General features: G+C 46.0%; 2 protein-coding genes and 1 pseudogene across 3 annotated transcripts; all 3 read right to left on the bottom strand.

The window, feature by feature from the left end:
* Positions 1-587: 587 nt before the first annotated feature.
* On the bottom strand, positions 588-3,755 carry LOC115542077 (zinc finger protein 84-like). The gene is given in 3 exon segments (XM_030354173.1): positions 588-2,155; positions 2,157-2,308; positions 2,311-3,755. Coding segments are annotated over 3 exon segments (1,578 nt in total). The 5' UTR covers positions 3,665-3,755; the 3' UTR covers positions 588-2,083.
* A 1,921-nt stretch (positions 3,756-5,676) lies between these two features.
* Positions 5,677-16,398, bottom strand: LOC115542075 (piggyBac transposable element-derived protein 4-like). Of its 2 annotated transcripts, none has more exons than XM_030354171.1 (5): positions 16,214-16,398; positions 10,963-11,029; positions 10,084-10,367; positions 8,187-8,350; positions 5,677-7,661 (listed from the first exon to the last, which is right to left on the bottom strand). In XM_030354171.1, the coding sequence occupies exons 1-5, from the start codon at positions 16,265-16,267 to the stop codon at positions 5,846-5,848; spliced, it is 2,385 nt and encodes a 794-aa protein (XP_030210031.1). In that variant the 5' UTR covers positions 16,268-16,398; the 3' UTR covers positions 5,677-5,845. The 2 variants fall into 2 exon arrangements, with proteins under 2 accessions (XP_030210031.1, XP_030210032.1); XM_030354172.1 differs by having other exon boundaries at positions 10,963-11,026.
* Positions 16,399-18,663: 2,265 nt separating this feature from the next.
* LOC115542076 (zinc finger protein 431-like) lies at positions 18,664-22,993 on the bottom strand (annotated as a pseudogene).
* Positions 22,994-24,395: the final 1,402 nt, after the last annotated feature.

Here is a 24,395-nt window from a genome sequence, read left to right as displayed (position 1 = left end):
ACTAAAAACCCACCTGTTTCGGACTGCCTACTCTCTCTAACCTCCATGTTTCCTGCCATTCTGCCCTATGTATTTTAACTTATTATGTTGTCCTTTCTATGTCTATTTTATCACGTTTTTTGTATATTTCATTGTGTGTTTTAATGTGTGTGATGTACAGTGTCCTTGAGTGACCTGAAAGGCGCTTTTATAAATAAAATGCATTATTATTATTATTATTACCCGATTGCCGATGCAGAGGGAGTTAAACTCGACGAAGTAGTTTCATAGTAAGATTTATTTGTGCAATATCCATATGTGCAATATCCATCAACATCCACCAGAAAGTAAACCTCCAACATCTGCATAAAGTATACGTGACACTCGTGAATCCAACTCGCATCTAACGCATCTGATGTGTCTTTCGGGTCCCGTCCACCCGGAGCCGATATTTATGCGAATCCATGTCTTTAATAACCATGTTATTAGGCAGATAATAAACCACGTTCTTTAGTAGGTCCATGATCCCATGGTGGTTTCAAATAAAACCGGACCTATGCGGTTTCGTGTTAGGATTTGTGTGGACGCCGTTAAAGTTGCGTGGAAAGTTTTGTAGCTTTAAATACAGCCCCTTGGTCAACTTCATTACTAACTGTACATTAAAAAGTATTTCTACTCAATCTAAAAGGTTAAACAACAACTATCTCCGCCTCGACTTGAACCTTTTTATACAGCGCGCAGGCTGGATGCGCGCAGGCTTGATGCGTTCCTCTTATTTTTGTGGAGAACCAGCGCCTTGAATATGTAGGTACTACAGCGTTTGTACAGCTCGTTGCGTTTCCGCAATGAGTCCGTCTTTACAGAGATATTCCTGAAACGCATCAAAGGAAAACGGAGGGGGAAAGATCGTTTTCGCCTTGTTACTTGGTTGCTATTTATGGGGCGCTCCAGTGTCTCCGCTCGGACGTCCCGTAGAGAGAGCTTGGCCACTTCCAAACCCTCTCTCACCGCACAGCAATCGAAATGCCCTGTGCATGGTTATGCAACCTAATCCCACCATTAGGTGGTCAAGGTTGACCGGGACCTCTCGGCAGCAGACTGATTCAATGGCAGTGTCCATGCTCCGGCAGCACCCACACGCACACCAGTCACACCCACACGATCCGAAGGTGGAGCTGGAGCCTGAAATTGATCCCCCTCCACCGGGTGGCAGTCGGACAGTACAGGCATGTCCCTCATAGGCTCAAACTCGTAACCAGCCATATTTCAACAGTGGAGTGAATAAGACATTCGCGAGTCTGCAGCAACGACCTAGTTGTACCATGCCAGTGACGTCATCGGCGCTCTAATTCTAAAAGACGCATTATCTTTCGTTGCTAAAAAAAAAGCTATATATTGACTTAAAAAAAAAAAATGTGTGTAATTTTTTAACCAAAACGTTAACGATGTTTATTATTTCAGTTCAGTTCATCTTTAATGTGGTGAAAGACCAGCCTTTCAAAGCATTTCATGATCACAGGTGTTCGAGCTACTGGGCGGTAGTAGACACACGCAGGGCTTCTCCCCGGTGTGAGTCCTCACGTGGATCTTCAGCTTGGAGCCATGACTGAAGCGTCTTGCGCATTGGTCACCCATGTAGGGCTTCTCCCCGGATTGAGTCCTCATGTGGCAATTGTCGTGCTCTTGTTGAAAGTAGTTTGAAACGGCTGGATTTTAACTCACTTTATTTGTTTAAGTATTTCGGTATGGTAACTATGAAGCAAAAGGGAGGGAATTGTATCCAACACTAGTAGAGAGAAATACCGTGAGCTACTTCGAGCCCCGGGCTTAGGCCCGAGGCTCTCCGCGAGGCGCCTATGATTCTCTGACCTCCTCTGGCTCCGGTCGCTGAAAATGGAAGAAGTAGGCGTGGTCTATGTGAAGTGGGCGTGGTCTAGCTCTTAGCTGCGGCTTCCTCGTCTGTCTTAAAGATGCTGCCTTCTGTGGCTGGGGTAGATATTACAGCTTGTGTGTTCGATCCTGCCCCCTTGTGGCTGTGTGGGGGTAATGCAGCTTTTGTGTTCGATCCTGCTTCCTAGTGGCTATGTGGGGGCAGCTTATGTGCTTAAAATACATAACACATGTGGTCCTCCAGGTGCCTTTTCTGACTGAAGAGCTTCGTGCATTTGTTCAGACCTGTAGGGCTTCTCTCCGGTGTGAGTCTTCATGTGGCTCTTCAGGCAGGCTTTATAAATGAAGCGCTCTGTGCATTGGTCACACTTGTAGGGCTTCTCGCCGGTGTGAGTCCTCATGTGGACATTTAGGCTGCCTCTCTGTCTGAAGCGCTTTGGTCACAGTTGAAGGGCTTCTCCCCGGTGTGAGTCCTCATGTGGATCTTCAGCTTGTCTTTCCGCATGAAGAGCTTCGTACATTGGTCACACTTGTAGGGCTTCTCCCCGGTGTGAGTCAACATGTGTGTCTTAAGGCGACTTGTCGTTAAGAAGCACTTTGCGCATTGGTCACACTCGTAGGGCATCTCGCCGGTGTGAGTCCACATGTGCCTCTTAAGCTGCCTTGACTCTCTGAAGCGCTCTGCGCATTGGTCACACTTGTAGGGCATCTCGCCGGTGTGAGTCCTCATGTGGCTCTTAAGATGGCCTGAATGTCCGAAGCCCTTTGCGCAATGGTCACACTTGTAGGGCTTCTCCCCGGTGTGAGTCCTCATGTGGCCCGTAAGCTGGCTTGTCTGTGCGAAGCGCTTTGCGCAATGGACACACTTATAGGGCTTCTCCCCGGTGTGAGTCCTAATGTGGATCTGAAGGGCGTATGTTTGTTTAAAGCACTTTGCGCAATGGTCACACTTGTAGGGCTTGTAGGGCTTCTCCTCGGTGTGAGTCCACATGTGGCTCTTCAAGTGCGTTTTCGATATGAAGAGCTTCATGCATTGGTCGCACCTGTAGGGCTTCTCCCCGGTGTGAGTCCACATGTGGCTCTTCAAGTGCGTTTTCGATATGAAGAGCTTCATGCATTGGTCGCACCTGTAGGGCTTTTCCCCGGTGTGAGTCCTAATGTGGATCTGAAGGGCGTTGTTTTGTCCAAAGCGCTTTGCGCAATGGTCACACTTGTAGGGCTTGTAGGGCTTCTCCCCGGTGTGAGTCCACATGTGGCTCTTCAAGTGCGTTTTCGATATGAAGAGCTTTATGCATTGGTCGCACTTGTAGGGTTTCTCCCCGGTGTGAGTCCTCATGTGGATCTTCAAGTGACATTTCAGACTGAAGAGCTTCATGCATTGGTCGCACTTGTAGGGTTTCTCGCCGGTGTGAGTCCTCATGTGGCTCTTCAGGTGTCCACTTTGACCGAAGCACTTTGCGCATTGGTCACACTTGTAGGGCTTCTCTCTGGTGTGAGTCCTCATGTGGATCTCCAAGTGTACTTTCCCAATGAAGCGCTTCGTGCATTGGTCACACCTGTAGGGCTTCTCTCCGGTGTGAGTCCTCATGTGGATCTTCAGCTTGCTTTTCCGACTGAAGCCCTTGATGCATTGGTCGCACCCGTACGGCTTCTCGCCGGGTTTTGTCCTCATGTGAACGATCATATTGTCATTATTGGGAATAACCTTGCCACCCAAGACACCGGGCCGGCCCTTGCGGCCGCCCCGATGCCCAGTCAGCTCCTCAAGGCGGACTAACCGCACGCTGCAGTTCATGCTCTTGGCAACGCTGCGGTCCACGGACAGCGAGCTCAAGGCCTCCACTTCTGACGTGGTGAAGAGGGTGTCATGGCCGTCCACCGCCAGTGGGCCCTCCCCTTTTCCGTAGACGCTCAGGATCCGCAGCTCCCCGTTGTGACCGGCCATGTGGGAGGAGCCAGGGGCGTCCACACCCAGACTCTCCGAGGTGTCGCCGCGCTGCGTGCTACGGTCTCTGATGTCATTGCCGTCTTCTTCAGAGAGGAAAACAAAGACAGAGAAAGTAATGGTATTCATTAATTATTTGCACAAAGGGATACAGCATGTACTTTTACACACTGATGTATTGGAAGAAGTATATTTTGACACTTTCTTTCTAACGTCTTTTTGTTAATTATGCATTTCCCTTGTTCCCCTTGGGGGGGTCAAGGGTCAAAGGCTCCAGCTGAAAAGGCACAGCTACGTCTCCGCCCTTTAAGGATGTGGGGAGGTCATCAAGACACAACCCAGGTCATCTGTTGTTTCCTATCACCTGCTTTACCAATACTGTAGTTATACTGGGAATCAGAGCGGATTCAGCATTCCTGACGTCTGCCATGAAGAAGATGTAAATCATTCCACTATAAACTGTATTGTAGTCCTTGTGTTTTAGGAGGGCTTTGGTCATGATTCTTTTCAAAAGAGGACCAGGCTTTTTAGCGTAGGTAGAATCGAGTACATTCTCAGTTGGTAGGTCGTTTGCTTGCATGGATGCAATGTGTATTACTAACCTACAGCGGGCATGCCTCCACCAATATCCTCTTCAATCTTGATTGAAATGGTGTCTGGGGTCTGCTGCTTTCCAAAAAGAGGGAAACACACACAAGACAAATCCTTTCATTTGCACAGAATAGTTTTCAATCCCCACGAAGGACACATTATGCATTTTTACACTGCCAAGCCGGTTCGTTCGCGGCTTTGCACGCCCTGCAAATTCATTGTCTTGCCTGTGTACAACAGAGGGGGTAAAATCCCCCTTCATCACAGAGCCAGCTTTCTTGGTTCACTGGAGAAGGCGGGGCTATGCACGGAGAGTACACGTCTTATCGATAAATTGCATACTCTGAATGTTTTTTTTTAAAATTCAAGACACTCATGCAAGAATGAGTTTACATCTCAGTGTAGGATAAAACAACAAGTGCAAAAACGACAACATATGCTTTATTTTGCTGACCAAGCATCGTAAGGAAAGTTAATCCCCCCCTACGATAAACTGGGGGCCCCCAGCCTGTTCTGACGGTGATTTTAATTTGCCCTGTGGAAGGGTCTGGAGAAGAGCAATTCATTTCTTTCTGCTTCCGATATGTTTTTGGAGGAGCCAATCACCAAGTCGGTTAGTTCTCCCCCTGGCGCCCTATTGGCTGGTTTAACCTGTTCTGTCTCGGCAGTATTTTGGTTTTTTTCGCCTATACACATACCCAAATGGAAAAGCTTATAACACAGTAACCCTAAGTCCTAGATGGATGTATGATACTTCATTTGAAAGCTGACAAGCTCTAGTTTCAGTAGATTTGGCATGTATCATACACACAACCTAAATGACATCAGTTCAAACATGGCTCTAAAGCAATTTTTGTGTCTTCGAAAATAATAGGTCATAATTGAACTACAATAACTAGGATGTGCTTTATGTAAGGCATATGGCAATATGCCAAATACCTTCTACATCATGCCAACTACACCTGGAAGAAATTTTGGAGTTCTAGGCCTAAACCTTTGGGAGTTAATGGAGTTTTTATGGTGTGTTGTCACTGGCGGCACAAACCTCTCCAAAATGTCTCCAAATGGCCAAATTGTGCCAAATGCATTTACTCACTTCTGTGACACTGGAAACATTACTGAAGCATTTTGGTGACTATAAAACCTTTCTCCATGATTCAAAACATACTTTTTTCACACATTCATTTGATATGGCCATATTGAGATATTGTCATGTGATGAGACACTACCGGATAGTAAACATCATAGAAAAATGACAGAATATACTGGACTGAATTTCAAACAAGGATTTTATTATTCTGCAATATACTATTACTACTTGTGCCAATAACAAAATATGAAAAATGAGTGAACTATATACAAAAAATATGATAAGAAAATATGACAAGACAGTACCACACAAAATCAGTACAGTGCGCTGTCAGGACACTTTGGGCCGTTCTACATCCCTTGTTGCGTGTGCCACTCATTATAACAGTCCCTTGTGGCAACAAAACACAAGGGAACGCCACACGTCGAACACCCGACTGGTGTCTTTCTGTGACACAGCTTGCAGAGCCGTCTGCCGGCCCGGCCCGCAGAGTCCCGCTTAGCCTCATCCTGTTCATCCAAGTATTGCGGCTTGTGGGATGCTGCTGGGTTTGGGGGTGCAGCGACCTGTGAGGTGGATGGCCTGGATGTGGATGGTGTTCCTAGGTCCGCAAGCTCCTCGATGAGGGCGTGACGAAACTCCTTCTGAGTCATCGATCCCCTCTGACACTGCTGGTACAATATGTGAGCGTTCACAATAGCAATGTCCAAAAAATGGTAAAAAAATGTCTTGTACCATTTCATCGTCTTATGTGAAGCGCTGTAATACCCAATCAGTGGGTCCGACAGGTCCACCCCCCCCATATGCTGATTGTAGTCCTTGACTGCTGCTGGAATGGGGACATGGACGACCTCCCACGCTCCAGCCGTCTTCACTCGTCTTTGGGCCGTGTCGCCGGTGAACGCCTTGTGAATGGTGGAACACATGACCACTTCTCTAGTGTCCATCCATTTCACAAAAAGCAGTTCACTGTCCCTGATCCACTTGATGGCGCCCCGAGGAGTGCCCCTTGTGAAGTCATTGATTGTGGTCTTGGGGAAACCAACCCGGTTCGCACGAATGGTACCACAAGCCCCCATCTTCTTCTTCAACAGGTCCAGAAAAAGGTGGGAGCTTGTGTAGAAGTTATCAACGTAAAGTTGATAACCTGTACCAAGGAGATCAAAGTCCAAGAGTGACATGACGGAGTCATAGCTCAGCCCATTTCCATAACCAGGTGACTTGCCCTCATACACAAAGAAATTCCAGGTGTATCCAGTGCCAGAATCTGCCAAAACAAACAGCTTATATCCCCACTTAGTGGGCTTGCTCTTGATGTATTGTTTTAGGGAGATTCTGGCCTTGGATGCAACCATCCTTTCGTCGATAGAGATGTGTCGCCCCGGCTGGAAGTGGGCTTTGCAGGCTTCGACGATGTGGCTGTAAAGGGGCTTGATCTTGCACAGGCGGTCGTAAGCCGGCGTCCCCCTCTTAGCCACGTTCTCCTCGTCTGCTGTGATGTCGCTCATGTGGAGAGCCCGGGAAATCCTCAGGAACTTGTTTCGGGATATCACAGAGGGGGGGAATATAAGGCTGTGGAGACGGGACCCTCTCCAGTAGTCCAGCAGCGTGGAGCATTTGACCATCCCCATGTAGATCACCATGGCGAGGTAGGAGTAAATGTCCGCTCTGCAGATGTTGTGCCAGACCACTTGCTTTCCGTCGTGCCTCTTGGCTCCGTAGGCGTTGGTGTTCGCCGTCAAAGTGTTGAGCACAGCGTCGGTAAAGAACAGTCTGAAAAACTCGAGTGGACTGGTTGCCTCTCTGGTCTGCTGCTGTGGTCCAGGCTGTCTCACCGGCACGAAGTCAAGGAGGGCAGGCTCGACGTCGTGATCCCCCACATCACGCCACTGTTGTTCCCCTGTGGCGGCGCTGGGTGCTCGAGAGGGTCCTCGAGAGGCTCCTCGGTATCCTCCTCTCCTGCCCCTCCCCCGGACACGTCGTGCAGCACGGGAACGGCCAGTCGTTGGTGTTGCGGTGGACGATGCAGCGGGGGAGGTAGCACTGGTGGCTGCAGAGTGCGATCTCTGACGCTTCTGACGACCACCTTCAGTAGGAGTGGGGGCCGGGCGTCTGCCTGTCTGGCTTTGCGGCTCCCAATCCGCATCACTGTCCTCAGACATTGACCTACAAACACAATGCAATGCACAAATGTCACCAAATATAATGAAGAAATATATAAATGCAATTCAATGGGGTGTTATTTACATAGAAAACAAATAAACACCGATATATGATATTACATACTACACAAATCAACAGGAAATAACTGTACATAAACAGAATGACTGTATTGCTAGCCTTGCTGCAATTGGCAGCAAAACAAAGACCCTTTGTTCACAAGTTTAGCATTTCCTAAATTATGCTAAATGGTTAACCATTTAGCATAAGTGGTGCTAAATGGCTACCCATTTAGCATCATTCATTAAATGCTAGACTTGTGAACAAAGGGTCTGTGTTGGTGTCTTTTGTAAGCTACACCCCCCACACACTAACTTTCTTTCAGATTTCACTCACGGCTATATATATATATATTTATATTATATCATTTTTTCATTTATATATATAATGTATACTATATAACTATACTGTATTGTTCACTGTAAGCATAAAAACCCACACACAAAAATACACAAAGATGGCGTCACTCACCGATCTAAGACGTCGTCTAATTGTTGTTCGAACATCTCCTCTCTCTCAGAGTCATATTGGCTGTCTTCGCTGTCCTCGGATGAAGCCAAAATCAACGTGAGGGCTTCTTCATGAGTATAATATTTGGTTTTCTTCGTTGTTTTCACCGTTGTAAATGGCCAAAGCTGTGCAACAAAATTTAACACAATGACGACAGGGAAGCGACGGCAAGCAGCCATTTGGGGACAGAGTCAGTTGAACAAGTTGATCAAGCCTCTTGTGCTGAAGACACTGACAGCAGCTTCCCCAGACCAAGCTCAATCTACGATTGAGCTTGGTCTGGCAATAGGCAGGCTACACTTACGGAACATTAATTCATAAAGGAGTGTGCTTTATAAGGGTGTGTGCTGGAGTTGTAACAGAGGACGCCTCTCATTTGGATGCTGAATAAGAAGATGATTTCCAACCTGCACACTCAGCTCCTCGCGGCAGACCAGCCGCTCGCCGCGCTCCAGGCTCTTGGCCGCGCTGTGGTCCGCAGACAGCGAGTTCAGGGCCTCCACTTCTGACGCGGTGAAGAGGGTGTCATGGCCGTCCACCGCCAGTGGGCCCTCCCCTTTTCCGTGGACACTCAGGATCTTCAGCTCCCCGCTGTGACTGGACATGTGGGAGGAGCCAGGGGCGTCCACACCCAGACTCTCTGAGGTGGCGCCGCGCTGCGTGCTACGGTCTCCAAAGGCATCGCAGTCTTCTGCAGAGGGAGAAAAAAAAAGACAGTCATTGTTTTGACACAGTGTTTGCATAGAAAGAGGAAGTGTGTATTTCTACACATGAAATAAACTATTTAAATGTACCATTGACACAGAGGGTTTAAAATGTGTACTGCAGACAAAGATTCAGAGTTTTGGAGAGGGATGTCTCCTCCAGCACCCTCCCCCCCTAGACTCAAAGCTCAAGCGGAGGCCAGGTGGAGGACACTGAACGAACACCAGCGCAAAATGATCTGAGCACAACATGACATGTGAGACAAGCGCAATCATTCTATTTTGACAATAACAAGCGACAACGTGTCCTTCCCTGTAAGCTGATCAGCTAACATTTATACATTTTGAATTCATTGATGTTTGAGAATGATAAACCATCTTATGGGGAATCTGTCTTGAAACCCTTCTGGGCCCATGACTGATTCCATCTTTGAAATGCTACTCCCAAAATTGACTCTTGTTTTAACAGGGCGCTGGTCATGATGCTTTTCCAAAGAGGACCAGGCTTTTTAGCGCAGGTAGAATCGAGTACATTCTCAGCTGATCCAGGTAGTTTGCTTCCGTAGATGCACTGTGGATTACTAACCTACAGGGGGCATGCCTCCACCAATATCCTCTTCAACCTTGATTGAAATGGTGTCTGGGGTCTGCTGCTTTCCAAAAAGAGGGAAACACACACAAGACAAATTCTTTCATTTGCACAGAATAGTTGTTGATCCCCCCCTACGATAGACTGGGGGCCCCCAGCCTGTTCTGACGGTGACTTGAATCCGCCCTGTAGAAGGGTCTGGAGAAGATCAATTCATTTCTTTCTGCTTCCGATACGTTTTTGGAGAAGCCAATCACCAAGTTGGTTAGTTCTCTCCCTGGCGCCCTATTGGCTGGTTTAACACAATGACGACAGGGAAGCGACGGCAAGCAGACATTTGGGGACAGAGTCAGTTGAACAAGTTGATCAAGCCTCTTGTGCTGAAGACACTGACAGCAGCTTCCCCAGACCAAGCTCAATCTACGATTGAGCTTGGTCTGGCAATAGGCAGGCTACACTTACGGAACATTAATTCATAAAGGAGTGTGCTTTATAAGGGTGTGTGCTGGAGTTGTAACAGAGGCAGCCTCTCATTTGGATGCTGAATAAGAAGATGATTTCCAACCTGCACACTCAGCTCCTCGTGGCAGACCAGCCGCTCGCCACGCTCCAGGCTCTCGGCCGCGCTGTGGTCCGCAGACAGCGAGTTCAGGGCCTCCACTTCTGACGCGGTGAAGAGGGTGTCATGGCCGTCTATCGCCAGTCTACCCTCCCCTTTTTCATGGATGATCAGAATCTTCAGCTCCTCCCTGTGTCTGGCCAGGTGGGAGGAGCCAGGGCTGTCCACACCCAGACTCTCTGAGGTGGCGCCGCGCTGCGTGCTACGGTCTCCAAAGGCATCACAGTCTTCTGCAGAGGGAGAAAAAAAAGACAGTCATTGTTTTGACACACTGTTTGCATAGAAGGAGGAAGTGTGTATTTGTACACATAAAATAAACTATTTAAATGTACCATTGACATAGAGGGTTTAAAATGTGTACTGCAGACAAAGATTCAGAGTTTTGGAGAGGGATGTCTCCTCCAGCACCCTCCCCCCTAGACTCAAAGCTCAAGCGGGGGCCAGGTGGAGGACACTGAACGAACACCAGCGCAAAATGATCTGAGCACAACACGACATGTGAGACAAGCACAATCATTCTATTTTGACAGTTACAAGCGACAACGTGTCCTTCCCTGTAAGCTGATCAGCTAACATTTATACGTTCTGAATTCATTGATGTTTGAGAATGATAAACCAGCTTATGGGGAATCTGTCTTGAAACCCTTCTGGGCTCTTGACTGATTCCATCTTTGAAATGCTACTCCCAAATTTGACTCTTGTTTTAACAGGGCGCTGGTCATGATTCTTTTCCAAAGAGGACCAGGCTTTTCAGTGCAGTTAGAATCGAGTACATTCTCAGTTGGTAGGTTGTTTGCTTCCATGGATGCAATGTGTATTACTAACCTACAGCGGGCATGCCTCCACCAATATCCTCTTCAACCTTGATTGAAATGGTGTCTGGGGTCTGCTGCTTTCCACAGAGAAGGAAACACACACAAGACAATATTCTTTCATTTGCACAGAATAGTTTTCAATCCCCACGAAGGACACATTATGCATTTTTATGTTATTTTTTTTAATTCAAGACACTCATGCAAGAATGAGTTTACATCTCAGTGTAGGATAAAACAACAAGTGCAAAAACGACAACATATGCTTTATTTTGCTGACCAAGCATCGTAAGAAAAGTTCTTCTGCTACTTTCTCGTAGATCGTACCAGCTTTCCCCGTCTTCATTAAATGCGACGGCATCACCTTCTCTCCCATGATGGTCAGCAGCTTGCGGATATCAGTATCCCTCCAGTTAGAACAACTCATGGTGATATCGCTGCGTTGTCTCTGTTGTAGAGACAACGCAGCAGCACCTCTCTACGGGTGTAGCGGGACACGTATTTGTACCGAACCGTCACGGTACAGGCACCTCGTGCGGTTACAGAGGTGTACCGCCAGGGACGGCTAGATATATATATATATATATATATATATATATATATATATATATATATATATATATATATATATATATATATATATATATATATATATATATACATACATACAAACAGGGACGGCTGGTATAAATGGGCTAACAGGGCTAAGCCCTCCCTACCTTTTACAGTAAAAATTAAAAAATATAATTAAACATATTGTTTAAATTTTGGTAGAACCTAAAGCAGCAACAGCAACAAAAAGTGACAGAAGAACCCAGGATAAATGACATATCTTCGGTTTTTTCCTGTGAATGGGCTAATTGTATTCAGCCCAAGCGGAGTAGCGTAAGCTTCCATTCTATTTTGATTGACAGGTATCGTGACACGCCCCCTTCATATGCTTCCCATTTGGGCTAAAGTAATTCAGCCCAAGCGTAAGCGGCCATTTTATTGTGATTCACAGGTGTCGTGACACGCCCCCATTTAGGCTAATTTCATTCAGCCCAAGCGCAGTAGCGTAAGCTTCCATTGACGTTTGATTGACTGGTGCCCTGACACGCCCCCATCATATGCTTCCCATTTGGGCTAAATTAGTTTAGCCCAAAGGCTGACCTAGCACAGTAGCTACAGTACAGTGACCCTCGACCAATCACAGCACAGTAGCGCAAGTGCAGTATGGCGGGCGTTAGCATGAAAATGAACGAAGTGCATTATTTACTTTCTAATCGGTTTTCTTTAATGTCTTTGGAGGAAAAAATGGAAGTGAAGAGATTGGGGACACATCAACCAAACGATGTACAGATTTACTGTCAGGAGTGCGGTCAGAATATGGCCGGTAATAGTGCATTTGTAAGCGGGTCAACAACGTTTCCTATCGAAACATTAAAAAAGCCTATGTCTAAATAACCCAACATAACGTGACAAGTGTGTAGAGAAAGTGGCCCCTCTCCCAACTGCATTTCAGCGACAGGCAGTAACAATAAGGTTCTCTAAGGAATCGGAAATGATCGAATTTAATGTTGCATATAACATTGCCAAAGAGGAGTTGCCATTCACAAAATTTAAATCCGAAATTATTCTCATGAAGAAAAATGGATTAAACGTCAACCCGACGTATAGCAATGAGATGGCATGTGCACAATTCATTGCAGTAATAGGCGACACCTTAAAGCAAAAGACAGCTGCGGACGTCGGAAACGCCACATACATGTCCTTCATGATTGACGGGGACACAGACGTCTCTACCAAAAAGTGTGTGATCGTCTACAGCCGCATTTTGTGCAAAGGGAGACCGGTCAACACTTTAATTGTGTAATACTTTAAAAACAAAAAAAAGTTGTATTTTGCTTAATGGTTTAGTTCGAAATGTTCAATTTCAGCTCAGTGAAGCACTTTGAACACCTTATTTTTCTTTTTATTTATAATTGTGCCTCAAATAAAGACACGCCTTTCTCTACACCTTATTCTTGTTTAAAAATCATTCACATTATATGAAAGTTATGAACAGAGATATAAAGGTGACCTCATGGCGTCTGGAGCCCTGTGAAGTATTGATAAATGTAATGCATTCGTTAGCCCACCCACCCAAAATCACCACCAGCCGTCACTGTGTACCGCAGTTTGTAAATGCGGCGTACATAGCGTTAATATGGTCGGAGTTCCACCCGGACCGTTTAGCCAAAGTATACAACTCCGACTCCGTAATACGACTCCGTAACTACGGAGACCCCTCAGCAGTTCTCTGTCGGGATGTCGGATACGCAATGCAATACGCCGCCCGATCTATCTCAGATGTTGACTACAGACCATGTAAGCAGTAACTTCTGACCTTTATTGGAAGGAAATTTTAGTTACCGGACCTTGTTCAATTTTATAGGCGCATTGTCTTTTTACAGTTTAATAACATTTTTACAACCCGCCAGCTCTTGTTGTGAAGACAAGTCACCACGCCATTCGTTCCAATGGGAATAGTGACGGTCTATAATTTCAACGTAAAGTGTGCATATTTGTAATTTCAAAGTCGAACCAGCCTTTATACCACAGATACTATAGGGTCTATCTATAGCATATAACCGCGTTTTCTGATTACAGTTTAATGCATTTTTCACAATTTACCAGCTCCCATTTTGTAGGCAGTGTTCATTTTGCCATCCATTGTAGATTTAGTCTTGGGCTGCACAGGGTTCTGTTTATGAGAGCCTAAAACACCCGAGACCCCCACCATCATTGCTAAATCAAGTCTATTATCTTGCTGATATGTTAAACATTCAATAATCAACTACACTCCCAATCCCGCTGTTTTTGGTTAAAGTTATAATGTTGACGATTGAGAATGAGAACGAGGGAGGAGCTGAGTTTGAGAACCGTGCATTCCTTGATTCGAATCACCGCTACCGGAAACTCGACTGAACGAACGAACGATTCCCGATCGACTCGTCTTGGCGAACTGACTGAAGCGAACTGAATCACGGAAACGAATCACTACTGAATCCCCCACTACCCGTGAACAGGCACCACATAGCCTCCGAGTGGTTTGCAAAGTCACTGCCGATGTTCTCGACTTCGGCTCCTTATATATCCAATCCTTGCATAACATATTGATTTACACACGCCTCCTCACTGGTACTCGCTCCAGAGAACACATCACACCTGTCCTCCGTGAACTACCTTGCCGACCTCCTCCATCACCACGCCCCCTCCCGATTCCTCAGGTCCATCTCTGCCAACCTGCTACAAGTTCCACGGACTGAGCGACGGACTTGGGGGGGATCGGGCCTTCTCAGTTGCTGCCCCCACCCTTTGGAATTCACTCCCCTCCCACATCAAAGTCTCTCCACCCCTCTCTTCTTTCAAAGCTGCACTCAAAACATACCTTTTTACACTAGCCTTCTCCACCTAACTCCCACCTTATTCTTCATGTTTAACCTGTTTTTCTTTTATTCCTAGTCTGTCTTACAGTTTTGATAGAGCAATATGTAAAGCGTCTTAGAGTACCATATTAAGCGCTATATGAATTTCATTTATTATTAATGCATACAGAACACACGAACAGCGTTGCCCATTAATACCAGCCGTCCCTATGTATGTATGTATGTATGTATGTATGTATGTATGTATGTATGTATGTATGTATGTATGTATGTATGTATGTATGTATATATATATATATATATATATATATATATATATATAGCCGTCCCGGGCGGTACACCTCTGTAACCGCACGAGGTGCCTGTACCGTGACGTTCGGTACAAATACGTGTCCCGCTACACCCGTAGTAGAGAGGTGTTGCTGCGTTGTCTCTACAACAGAGACAACGCAGCGATATCAACATGAGTTGTTCTAACTGGAGGGATACTGATATCCGCAAGCTGCTGACCATCATGGGAGAGAAGGTGATGCAGTCGCATTTAATGAAGACGGGGAAAGCTGGTACGATCTACGAGAAAGTAGCAGACGAACTTTTCTTACGATGCTTGGTCAGCAAAATAAAGCATATGTTGTCGTTTTTGCACTTGTTGTTTTATCCTACACTGAGATGTAAACTCATTCTTGCATGAGTGCACACAGTACACACGAACAGTGTTGTTCGTGTACTGTGTGTGTACTGTGTGCATGTCAGCACATTTTTCAAAGTGCAGCCGAAGTTTGAAGTCTGTTCATCTTGACCCCTTGGACCCTACACCTGGCAGTAGCTACACAAGCTAGGAACAGAGGGACCCGACTCCGCGGCACGACGCTGAAGTTGGCATCCGATTCGCAGCATCCGATTCGGCAGCTGGTCCACTTTAAATCGGTCCTGTTTGAAAACCACTACACCCAGACTCTTCAAATCTGGACTAAATCATCACAGTGAGGCTATACATTATGTAAAAGATAGTTTCAGATTTGTGAAACCTTTACCCTATTTGTGAAAATGCAATAAAGGCACATTTTAATGCTTTTTAGGGGTCCAGACCGCATTAGAACTGATCCTGATTAAAAACCACTACACCTAAACTCTTCAAATCTGGACTAAATTATCACAGTGAGGCTATACATTATGTAAAACATATTTTCAGACTTGTGAAAATGCAATACAGGCTCATATAGGGGTCCAGACCGCATTGCATTTTCACAAATAGGGTAAAGGTTTCAAAAATCTGAAACTATGTTTTACATAATGTATAACCTCACTGTGATAATGTAGTCCAGATTTGAAGAGTATAGGTGTAGTGGTTTTCAATCAGGACCGATTTGAAGATTCTAAGTGGTTTTCAAGCCGAATCGGATGCTGCGAATCGGATGCCAACTTTAGCGTCGTCTCCGCGGCGCCGTTTAAAACCTCATTTCCACTGTTAATGTATTTATATGATATAGGCCGGATAATAATCATAGTTTGTTAATTTCTTCCATATGAGCAGACATTCTTAAAGATTCGGGACATTCTCTTGCGGTATCTAAGCAGCAGAGATCAGTGCCTGTACCCCCTTTGCTGAACTTTGCCCATTCTCGTGTGATCCCCCTGGTTTGCAGAGGTGCCCGCTCAGTCAGAACGGTTATCCAAATACCAAAGAAGTGTACAACACTCGCATTACAGTGCGTGTATTCACACACATACCTGATACCATCTACCTTTACATTAGAGACAGTAACTGGGCTGGTAGCTGTAGAGCTAATGCTAGGGTAACAAGGTAACCATATACAGTAAAGCAACACGATGATATAGCGGTAGTTGACTTACCTGTCCGAGGTTTGTAGCTGAGCCGAGGAGTGTTGGTACTGAACCGGACTCCATTTCCAGACGTTCCGCAAGTCCAGCTTTGTATTGGACCAAGTTGAGGAAGCAGTCGTCGGTGAAACTTACTATATGTAGTGAAGTTATGGTTTGCGTCGAGGCATAGGGGCGCGTGTCGAGTACCTCGGCTCCTCCCCCCAACGGAATGACGTAGCGTAATGACGTAGCGTGTGACGTTCGAGGCTTCATCTCGAGCTGTGCGTCGATATGGGTTCACAATTGGCAGAAAGACGACACTACACTACCCAGTTCCAAGATTACTTGAATGGCTATGTAGCCTAATTAATGACACTCATTCTCAGTCATCATGCAGTTCTATCATTACAATTATTAGTAGGCTACTGTAGTTGATAAGACAACTTATCTATTTTGCCCGGGATGACTTAAAATCTTTGTCAAATTATTTGTTTTCTACCATGAGCTCGGGAGATATTTATGAACGGCACACTCACACGTTGGCCTATCAATGAAATGACTTTAATTCTCAAATGTTATGATGTTGTACGAAGCAAACATCACATCATCACAGGAAACTCTTTCATCAACATTTCATTCACCAGTAGGTGTCCCTAGCGTACTCATTTGAAGCTTCGAGGTCGAACCACTTTGACGGTTCATCTGGCTGCGAGGCTATGACGTTACATGAGGCATCATCTCGGCGCCAACTAATATGTGCTGAGCTCACGTTGTCGTAGCTCATTTTCTCATGGGCGGTCGGGACAAATTCTCTGGACGGACAAAGCAGAGAAAGGGGAGGTAATCTCTCCCTGTATTTTTCTTCTTCATTTTTATTGAACATGTTTATAGATAATACAAACAAAAGAATGAGCGATAAAAAGCAAGAAATAAAGTAAAAACGAACAAATGAGATCCTCAGGATCCTTAGCTTAGGTAATACAGTTCAAATATATATATATATTTTTTCCTTATTTCCTTTTTAAAGAGTTTTGTTAGATTTGACAGAGTGGTCAATTTTAACCCTTTGCATTGGTTCTTATTGGACGCGCACACACACACACACACACACACACACACACACACACACACACGTCTTTACATAGAGGCATAGGCCGTGGCCGCTTGTGGCCCCGTAGTGGGGGGGCCCCTACCGACCTCCCTCTATCCTTATGTATCCTTATTCACCGTCCAACCCCTACCTACTGCTTCATCACATGTATCCTTATTCACTGTCTAACCCCTACCTACTGCTTCATCACATGTATCCTTAATCACCGTCTAACCCCTACCTACTGCTTCATCACATGTATCCTTAATCACCGTCTAACCCCTACCTACTGCTTCATCACATGTATCCTTATTCACCGTCTAACCCCTACCTACTGCTTCATCACATGTATCCTTATTCACTGCAACCCCTACCTACTGCTTCATCACATGTATCCTTATTCACCGTCTAACCCCTACCTACTGCTTCATCACATGTATCCTTATTCACCGTCTAACCCCTACCTACTGCTTCATCACATGTATCCTTATTCACTGCAACCCCTACCTACTGCTTCATCACATGTATCCTTATTCACTGTCTAACCCCTACCTACTGCTTCATCACATGTATCCTTATTCACCGTCTAACCCCTACCTACTGCTTCATCACATGTATCCTTATTCACCGTCTAACCCCTACCTACTGCTTCATCACATGTATCCTTATTCACTGTCTAACCCCTACCTACTGCTTCATCACATGTATCCTTATTCACTGTCTAACCCCTACCTACTGCTTCATCACATGTATCCTTATTCACCGTCTAACCCCTACCTACTGCTTCATCACATGTATCCTTATTCACCGTCTAACCCCTACCTACTGCTTCATCACATGTATCCTTATTCACTGCAACCCCTACCTACTGCTTCATCACATGTATCCTTATTCACCGTCTAACCCCTACCTACTGCTTCATCACATGTATCCTTATTCACTGTCTAACCCCTACCTACTGCTTCATCACATGTATCCTTATTCACCGTCTAACCCCTACCTACTGCTTCATCACATGTATCCTTATTCACTGTCTACCCCTACCTACTGCTTCATCGTATCCCTATTCACTGTCTAACCCCTACCTACTGCTTCATCACATGTATCCTTATTCACTGTCTAACCCCTACCTACTCCTTGAATCACATGTATCTATGTACTGTAAGTAGTTTTAGGGTGAACGGGTCTGAAGGGTATCAACCACCATAGAAACGATAGAAAACGTTAAATTCAAACAATTTTCTTTTGAGATCTGAAAGAAATTAACTGCCTATTGTGATACAAGGTATGAACTAGAAAATAATGGCAGCAAAAAGACAGCAATTAGAAAGTCAAAACAAGAGGTAGTTGGCATTAAGGACATGCCAAAAGGTAAGTGAAACGAACACAATCATGTATAATGTGGGGTTTAATTGCAGTCTATTTCACAGGTGAACTTTGCAGGCTTTTTCTAATAACAAAGGTAGAGGTAACGACAGTGTCGAAATATCAAGCGTAAGTTTAACATATACAATTATATATAAATGATATAAACCCTGTTTATAGAATAGAATACTTTGTCATTATACAATGTAGAACTACGGCTATGGCGTCCTCCGTTGATCCATTTGATCGATAGGCAAACTGGTGGGGGTCGAAGCTGGGTGGGAGGCGGGCTTTAAAGATGAACTGAGCTGAGAGCTGAAGTTTAGTTGATGTAACAGATGTATTGTCTGCCTTCTCATTGGTACAACAAATCAAAAGGGCTGAACTTGCTAAAAAGGGATTCAATTGTCCGGTGAAGGGGTGAAAGTGTTACAGGGCGCCGCCATGTTGGATTTCAACAATCAGCTACGTCACTGGCATGGTAACCTACTCCTACTCTGTGGCTCTAGCAGCCATAGCAGGTAATGAGTCAGGCTCTGAGGCTCGCTGAAATGGCTACGGAAAATAAAACAACCAGGTCTACAGGAGGATCATACTGCATTGCCCCTGGCTTCATTAATGAATTATATAGGGCCAAGGCAGCTGGGGTAATCATACATTTCCACAGGCTACCTTTGAATAGGAAACCAGCCCTAAATACATGGCTGGCAGCCTTAAAACCGACTAACCCTCCGATGCAAATCAGCCCCATTCATTAATGGGGCTGTTAAACACGAAGGAGTAGTTTCATAGTAAGATTTATCTGTGCATTATCCATCAACATCCACCAGAAAGTAAACCTTCAACAACCACCTAAAGTAAACGTGACACTCGTGAATCCGCCTCGCATCTATGCACATCCGCGGATGTATCTCCCAAAGTCCTGTCCTGTCCACCCGGAGCCGATATTTTTGCGAATCCATGTCTTTAATAACCATGTTATTAGCCAGATAATAAACCACGTTCTTTAATAGCTCCATGGTCCCATGGTGGTTTCAAATAAAACCGGACCTATGCGGTTTCGTGTTAGGATTTGTGTGGACGCCGTTAGAGTTGCGTGGATTTTTTTTTTTTTTTTGTAGCTTTAAATACAGCCCCTTGGTCAACTTCATTACTAACTGTACATTAAAAAGTATTTCTACTCAATCTAAAAGGTTAAACAACAACTATCTCCGCCTCGACTTGAACCTTTTTATACAGCGCTCAGGCTGGATGCGCGCAGGCTTGATGCGTTCCTCTTATTTTTGTGGAGAACCAGCGCCTTGAATATGTAGGTACTACAGCGTTTGTACAGCTCGTTGCGTTTCCGCAATGAGTCCGTCTTTACAGAGATATTCCTGAAACGCATCAAAGGAAGACGGAGGGGGAAAGATTGTTTTCGCCTTGTTACTTGGTTGCTATTTATGGGGCGCTCCAGTGTCTCCGCTAGGACGTCCCGTAGAGAGAGCATGGCCACTTCCAAACCCTCTCTCACCGCACAGCAATCGAAATGCCCTGTGCATGGTTATGCAACCTAATCCCACCATTAGATGGTCAAGGTTGACCGGGACCTCTCGGAAGCAGACAGATTCAATGGCAGTGTCCATGCTCCGGCAGCACCCACACGCACACCAGTCACACCCACATGATCCGAAGGTGGAGCTGGAGCCTGAAATTGATCCCCCTCCACCGGGTGGCAGTCGGACAGTACAGGCATGTCCCTCATAGGCTCAAACTCGTAACCAGCCATATTTCAACAGTGGAGTGAATAAGACATTCGCGAGTCTGCAGCAACGACCTAGTTGTACCATGCCAGTGACGTCATCGGCGCTCTAATTCTAAAAGACGCATTATCTTTTGTTGCTAAAAAAAAAGCTATATATTGACTTAAAAAAAAAAAATGTGTGTAATTTTTTAACCAAAACGTTAACGATGTTTATTATTTCAGTTCAGTTCATCTTTAATGTGGTGAAAGACCAGCCTTTCAAAGCATTTCATGATCACAGGTGTTCGAGCTACTGGGCGGTAGTAGACACACGCAGGGCTTCTCCCCGGTGTGAGTCCTCACGTGGATCTTCAGCTTGGAGCCATGACTGAAGCGCCTTGCGCATTGGTCACCCATGTAGGGCTTCTCCCCGGATTGAGTCCTCATGTGGCAATTGTCGTGCTCTTGTTGAAAGTAGTTCGAAACGGCTGGATTTTAACTCACTTTATTTGTTTAAGTATTTCGGTATGGTAACTATGAAGCAAAAGGGAGGGAATTGTATCCAACACTAGTAGAGAGAAATACCGTGAGCTACTTCGAGCCCCGGGCTTAGGCCCGAGGCTCTCCGCGAGGCGCCTATGATTCTCTGACCTCCTCTGGCTCCGGTCGCTGAAAATGGAAGAAGTAGGCGTGGTCTATGTGAAGTGGGCGTGGTCTAGCTCTTAGCTGCGGCTTCCTCGTCTGTCTTAAAGATGCTGCCTTCTGTGGCTGGGGTAGATATTACAGCTTGTGTGTTCGATCCTGCCCCCTTGTGGCTGTGTGGGGGTAATGCAGCTTTTGTGTTCGATCCTGCTTCCTAGTGGCTATGTGGGGGCAGCTTATGTGCTTAAAATACATAACACATGTGGTCCTCCAGGTGCCTTTTCTGACTGAAGAGCTTCGTGCATTTGTTCAGACCTGTAGGGCTTCTCTCCGGTGTGAGTCTTCATGTGGCTCTTCAGGCAGGCTTTATAAATGAAGCGCTCTGTGCATTGGTCACACTTGTAGGGCTTCTCGCCGGTGTGAGTCCTCATGTGGACATTTAGGCTGCCTCTCTGTCTGAAGCGCTTTGGTCACAGTTGAAGGGCTTCTCCCCGGTGTGAGTCCTCATGTGGATCTTCAGCTTGTCTTTCCGCATGAAGAGCTTCGTACATTGGTCACACTTGTAGGGCTTCTCCCCGGTGTGAGTCAACATGTGTGTCTTAAGGCGACTTGTCGTTAAGAAGCACTTTGCGCATTGGTCACACTCGTAGGGCATCTCGCCGGTGTGAGTCCACATGTGCCTCTTAAGCTGCCTTGACTCTCTGAAGCGCTCTGCGCATTGGTCACACTTGTAGGGCATCTCGCCGGTGTGAGTCCTCATGTGGCTCTTAAGATGGCCTGAATGTCCGAAGCCCTTTGCGCAATGGTCACACTTGTAGGGCTTCTCCCCGGTGTGAGTCCTCATGTGGCCCGTAAGCTGGCTTGTCTGTGCGAAGCGCTTTGCGCAATGGTCACACTTATAGGGCTTCTCCCCGGTGTGAGTCCTAATGTGGATCTGAAGGGCGTATGTTTGTTTAAAGCACTTTGCGCAATGGTCACACTTGTAGGGCTTGTAGGGCTTCTCCTCGGTGTGAGTCCACATGTGGCTCTTCAAGTGCGTTTTCGATATGAAGAGCTTCATGCATTGGTCGCACCTGTAGGGCTTCTCCCCGGTGTGAGTCCACATGTGGCTCTTCAAGTGCGTTTTCGATATGAAGAGCTTCATGCATTGGTCGCACCTGTAGGGCTTTTCCCCGGTGTGAGTCCTAATGTGGATCTGAAGGGCGTTGTTTTGTCCAAAGCGCTTTGCGCAATGGTCACACTTGTAGGGCTTGTAGGGCTTCTCCCCGGTGTGAGTCCACATGTGGCTCTTCAAGTGCGTTTTCGATATGAAGAGCTTTATGCATTGGTCGCACTTGTAGGGTTTCTCCCCGGTGTGAGTCCTCATGTGGATCTTCAAGTGACATTTCAGACTGAAGAGCTTCATGCATTGGTCGCACTTGTAGGGTTTCTCACCGGTGTGAGTCCTCATGTGGCTCTTCAGGTGTCCACTTTGACCGAAGCACTTTGCGCATTGGTCACACTTGTAGGGCTTCTCTCTGGTGTGAGTCCTCATGTGGATCTCCAAGTGTACTTTCCCAATGAAGCGCTTCGTGCATTGGTCACACCTGTAGGGCTTCTCTCCGGTGTGAGTCCTCATGTGGATCTTCAGCTTGCTTTTCCGACTGAAGCCCTTGATGCATTGGTCGCACCCGTACGGCTTCTCGCCGGGTTTTGTCCTCATGTGAACGATCATATTGTCATTATTGGGAATAACCTTGCCACCCAAGACACCGGGCCGGCCCTTGCGGCCGCCCCGATGCCCAGTCAGCTCCTCAAGGCGGACTAACCGCACGCTGCAGTTCATGCTCTTGGCCACGCTGCGGTCCACGGACAGCGTGCTCAAGGCCTCCACTTCTGACGTGGTGAAGAGGGTGTCATGGCCGTCCACCGCCAGTGGGCCCTCCCCTTTTCCGTAGACGCTCAGGATCCGCAGCTCCCCGTTGTGACCGGCCATGTGGGAGGAGCCAGGGGCGTCCACACCCAGACTCTCCGAGGTGTCGCCGCGCTGCGTGCTACAGTCTCTGATGTCATTGCCGTCTTCTTCAGAGAGGAAAACAAAGACAGAGAAAGTAATGGTATTCATTAATTATTTGCACAAAGGGATACAGCATGTACTTTTACACACTGATGTATTGGAAGAAGTATATTTTGACACTTTCTTTCTAACGTCTTTTTGTTAATTATGGATTTCCCTTGTTCCCCTTGGGGGGGTCAAGGGTCAAAGGCTCCAGCTGAAAAGGCACAGCTACGTCTCCGCCCTTTAAGGATGTGGGGAGGTCATCAAGACACAACCCAGGTCATCTGTTGTTTCCTATCACCTGCTTTACCAATACTGTAGTTATACTGGGAATCAGAGCGGATTCAGCATTCCTGACGTCTGCCATGAAGAAGATGTAAATCATTCCACTATAAACTGTATTGTAGTCCTTGTGTTTTAGGAGGGCTTTGGTCATGATTCTTTTCAAAAGAGGACCAGGCTTTTTAGCGTAGGTAGAATCGAGTACATTCTCAGTTGGTAGGTTGTTTGCTTGCATGGATGCAATGTGTATTACTAACCTACAGCGGGCATGCCTCCACCAATATCCTCTTCAATCTTGATTGAAATGGTGTCTGGGGTCTGCTGCTTTCCAAAAAGAGGGAAACACACACAAGACAAATCCTTTCATTTGCACAGAATAGTTGTTGATCCCCCCCTACGATAAACTGGGGGCCCCCAGCCTGTTCTGACGGTGATTTTAATTTGCCCTGTGGAAGGGTCTGGAGAAGAGCAATTCATTTCTTTCTGCTTCCGATATGTTTTTGGAGGAGCCAATCACCAAGTCGGTTAGTTCTCCACCTGGCGCCCTATTGGCTGGTTTAACCTGTTCTGTCTCGGCAGTATTTTGGTTTTTTTCGCCTATACACATACCCAAATGGAAAAGCTTATAACACAGTAACCCTAAGTCCTAGATGGATGTATGATACTTCATTTGAAAGCTGACAAGCTCTAGTTTCTGTAGATTTGGCATGTATCATACACACAACCTAAATGACATCAGTTCAAACATGGCTCTAAAGCAATTTTTTTGTCTTCGAAAATAATAGGTCATAATTGAACTACAATAACTAGGATGTGCTTTATGTAAGGCATATGGCAATATGCCAAATACCTTCTACATCATGCCAACTACACCTGGAAGAAATTTTGGAGTTCTAGGCCTAAACCTTTGGGAGTTAATGGAGTTTTTATGGTGTGTTGTCACTGGCGGCACAAACCTCTCCAAAATGTCTCCTAGTGGCCAAATTGTGCCAAATGCATTTACTCACTTCTGTGACACTGGAAAAATTACTGAAGCATTTTGGTGACTATAAAACCTTTCTCCATGATTCAA

Source organism: Gadus morhua, chromosome 4 (genome assembly GCF_902167405.1).
Source record: "Gadus morhua chromosome 4, gadMor3.0, whole genome shotgun sequence".
Classification (NCBI taxonomy): domain Eukaryota; kingdom Metazoa; phylum Chordata; class Actinopteri; order Gadiformes; family Gadidae; genus Gadus; species Gadus morhua.
Note: the sequence above shows the minus strand (reverse complement) of the source record. Positions and strands in the feature narration are given on the sequence as shown.